The sequence below is a fragment of the Fulmarus glacialis genome, unplaced genomic scaffold, assembly GCF_000690835.1.
Source record: "Fulmarus glacialis isolate BGI_N327 unplaced genomic scaffold, ASM69083v1 scaffold32696, whole genome shotgun sequence".
Lineage (NCBI taxonomy): Eukaryota > Metazoa > Chordata > Aves > Procellariiformes > Procellariidae > Fulmarus > Fulmarus glacialis.
The window spans coordinates 1-3,933 of NW_009218002.1; the positions used below are offsets into that span (position 1 = coordinate 1).

General features: G+C 55.8%; 1 protein-coding gene across 1 annotated transcript in view; it reads left to right on the forward strand.

Moving 5' to 3' along the window:
- Positions 1–616: 616 nt before the first annotated feature.
- The window catches only part of DGKZ (diacylglycerol kinase, zeta), a gene marked incomplete at its 5' end in the record, with an annotated part of 21,959 nt that continues 18,642 nt past the window's right edge, over positions 617–3,933 (forward strand). Inside the window, 4 exons of the mRNA XM_009579904.1 lie at positions 617–725; positions 1,440–1,535; positions 2,347–2,424; positions 2,768–2,824. Coding sequence (XP_009578199.1) covers positions 617–725; positions 1,440–1,535; positions 2,347–2,424; positions 2,768–2,824 — 340 coding nt within the window. The remainder of the gene's footprint in view (positions 726–1,439; positions 1,536–2,346; positions 2,425–2,767; positions 2,825–3,933) is intronic.

Here is a 3,933-nt window from a genome sequence, read left to right on the forward strand (position 1 = left end):
GGGCTTGCAGGCATCCCCTTCTGCCAGCCCGGGGCTGGAGGGAGGTAGCAGGCCTGGTTGTGGGCTGGAGATACACACTTTCTCCAGCTGGTTGGCTCTGCCACTCCTTCCCTCCACCCTAGCACATCTGCGAGAAGCTTGCCAGCCCCAAACAAACAGCTGCTTTTTTTTCCGGCCGGTTTTGCTGGTCCCCGAAAATGTCCCAGGCTCTGAGGTGCCTTGGTACGGGAGAGCTGCGGGGAACCTCTGTGGGGCAAGGGCTCTGGGCTGTCCCTGCAAAGGCAGCCCCACCACCGCAGCTCGGTGGAGCGACCCAGGCTATTTCGCAATGGACCTGTCATCCCCAAGGGCTTTGACACAGCAGGCCCAGGCTGTGCCTTTTGCCGGGTGCAGGGTGTCTTTAGCCGAGCCATCGGCAACGTGGCCAGCACCTCTTCGTCCCACAGGGCTGCCTCGCAGGAGCAGGTATTCCTCGACCGGTGGTGCTGGGGATTCACCTCATTTCCAGAGGCTTGGTCCTGAGGATGCTTTTCTGCTCTAGCCTCACCCCAGAAGCAGGCTGTGTTTTGCATTCCTCCTCCCCTGATCTAATAGCCAGCCCTCCCTTGTCTTCCAGGAAAGCTATTGCCAAGTCCAGCCTCCAGCACATGGTAGCCCAGCCAAACCCTGCGCTAGCCCTGAGGAGTGACTCGGAGAGGCAGATACGCAGCACTGTGGACTGGAGCGTAAGTTGTAGCGCGTTTTGCTGGGCGTTGCATGGGATGGGCTCCGGGCCAAGAAGCAGCAGGCTCTTCCCAGGCTGAGGCTTCCCAGGTGACTTCAGCTTTGACACATTTATGGCCTCCGCCGTTGCCACCAGCTGGTGCCAGCATCTGTGCTGCTGGCAGCACCCCTTGATGCTGCGAGGAGAGGCTCTGCAGGCACAGGTGGTTCCTGGGAGGATGGCGTAGCTACTCCACTGCCAGCTCTTCTGCTCCTGGCAGCTGAGGTCTTCTGGTGGCCAGGACCAAACAGCAGGAGCAAGCCCCTGCTCCTTCTCAGGCAAAGCCTGGCAGGTTTTAAGCCGCATCTTCGGGTCATAGAACAGAAGCTGTTTCAGGAGCATCCCCTGCGTTGAATTTGCCCTGATGCCTCCTCTCAGGGGGTGATGGAAGCAGCCCCCCTGTGCAGGACACTGCAACTGGGCCGTGGGTCTTGGAGCTGGTTTCCTGGGGCCCTCTCATTTCCAACGGGTGGGCCATGGCAGCAGCTTTGTGAGGTTTCCTCTGTCCAGATGTTGGCCCTGGTTGTTCTGTGCATCTTGTCTCCCAGCCTACACCTAGCTCCAACCCTCCAGCCTTGCTTGTCCCAGTATCTTGTCCCTCACACAAAGCATTTTAGGGGCTTAGATGCCCATCTGGGGGTGCTCTCGGAGAAACACGTTGTCTTGTGCCTTTCAGGAGACTGCGGTCTATGGGGAGCACATCTGGTTTGAGACCAATGTCTCTGGGGACTTCTGCTACGTTGGGGAACAGAACTGTATGGCGAAGCTGCTGGTGAGTCACCGCGGGTCACCCACCTCCCTGACAAGGGCCGCAGATGCGGGCTGTGCTGCCACCCAACAGGGACACCGCGAAGACCCTGCTGCTGCTGCTGCTGGGGCAAGCGTGGGGAGCTGGGGGGCTGCCAAGGCGGGGAGTGTGTCCCTCCTACCTCTGCGTGCTTGGAGGGCTGCGTCCCCAATTTCTGCTGGTGCTGGTGCTCAGTTTGCAATGGGAACCTGACGCTCACTCGGAGGTGATGTGATGATATTCCAGGGAGAGGCTGTTGGGGTCTCACACCCTTAGAGGGAGAATCCGAATCCAGCTTCTCTGGAAAGACCTTTCAGTAGGGGAGAAAAATGAGTGCTGGAGACCCAGGCCTGCTGCCTCCTGACCCTGCAGGCAGCGGTGATCTTACAGGGTTGCTGCAGTTCTCCCTCCCAGCTTGCAGACTCGATCCTGCTTGTGGTGTAGACATGGAGCACTGATGCCATCCTGTGCTTGCCCACAGGGCTTACCATGGGAGCTCTGCGAGTGCCTCTCAGACCAGCTTCCATGGTGCTCTCAGGCAATGTCAGAAGAGGCCAAGGACTGATTAAGCAGCGGGAGAGCAGCTCCCTGCTCTGTCACAGACTCAAGAGCATCTGCTCTAGGCACACACTTAGATCTCTCTACTTGCAAGGAGTCTAGGTGTATATAACTTTCCTATAGGACTTGTTCTGCGTCCTGAAATATATGAAGGAGGTGTAATGGGAGACTGAGCTTGCCAGCCTCTGAACACTGTTATTCACACGCATGTTTTTCCTCCTCTTTTCTCATCCTCCAGCAAAAACCTCTCTCCAGGCGTAAGTGTGCAGCCTGCAAGATCGTAGTGCATACACCCTGCATCGAGCAGCTGGAGAAAGTGAGTAGAGCCTGTTAAGCCCTCTCTGTGGCTCGTAAAGCTGTAGCAGCCTTTTCCTGGGCAGCCCTTCCTCTTGGGTAGTGAAACAAAGAAGATTGGGGAACTGCAACGTGTCATTGCAAAGAGGGATCTTCTGAGGAGGCAATACCAAAAGGAGCGTCTAGTGACATGATTGGGACCCCAGGCCCCATTTTGTTCAGTAACAGAGATATGTCAGGGGTTTTGTGGCAAGCATCGAACATATCCAGAGGCTCTGGGCCTGCTGTAGTAAAATAAACTCCAGTAGGTTTCCTATGGGGTATGATGGTTTTACTGATTCCTCTCATGTGTGTTCAATTTACAGATAAATTTCCGCTGCAAACCTTCCTTCAGGGAGTCAGGATCCCGGAATGTACGGGAGGTGAGAGATGTGCCTGGGACGCTGCCCATGTCTGACTCCTCCTCGCCTTCCCAGTTTGGTGGCAAAGGCATCAGATGCTACCAGCCTGTTACCCATCAGAGTGCAGGCATCGTGCTGCCTCCGGGCTGCAAGGGGATGGCGCAGTAAAAAGGATGTTTCTTTGCAAGGCAGGAGTGCAGACGGGCTGTGAGGAGCGAGGAGCTTGCAGGCAGCAAATGCAGAGCATCTGCTGGTTTGCGTGTTCTAAAGCTCCTGCATCTGCACGGGGGGAACCTGCAAACAGTGTTTCCTGGGGGAGTTTTTTCGCCCCTTGTGCTGGTCCCCAAGCAAGTAGAGGAGGCTGTGGCAAACAGTTTGGAAGGGAGCAATACAGGCTCACTTCTTGCTTTATTGCTCAGCCTTGACCTGGGTGCCACAGGTACTCCAGGTAGCAGTGAAAGATGCCCAAAGTGGTGCTGTCAGACCCCTTTAGCCCATGTTTTTAGTGTAAGCAGTGGCCTGGGACCTGCCTGCTGAGCTGCACTGGTGGAAGCACTTGTCAGCCTTTATGCTTCATCCTCTGGCCCTTGGAGCCTGCGTAGCCCATGCAGTGCTCTGGAGTGGGTGTGGATGGCTCAGCCATGGGCCATTTTGGTAAGACAGCTGCTGCCCCCACACAATGTTCGTGCTGGCACAGCAGACGCAGTAGGGGAAAGGTACTCAAACCCAGGGCTGCCTGCTCAGAAATGCCAGTGTCACCTGGTAAGGTGAAGCTTTCAACATCACTTTAAACCTTCCTTTCTTCCTTTGCTTCTCCTGCTGTGCCTCCTTCCCATGTCACCCTTAGCCTAGCTCCCTTATTTGTACTTCACTTACTTTTTGGGCTCTGCTGACAACTCTCTGCCTCCGCTCACTCTTCTGTCTCTATTTTCCTCCTCTCCAACCTCTACAAATTTTCTCAGCCTCCCCTTTCCTCGTTTATCCTCCTTTTATTCACAAACCCTGCTTCTCCATCCTGTCTTTCTAATACTCCTCAGTTCCTCCAAGGGCTCTTCCCTCCTGTTTCCCTAGAAAGGGGCTCTTCTGGCCTTTGTGCTGCCAGGGATCCCCGTCAGGGTCAGCCCTTTCCC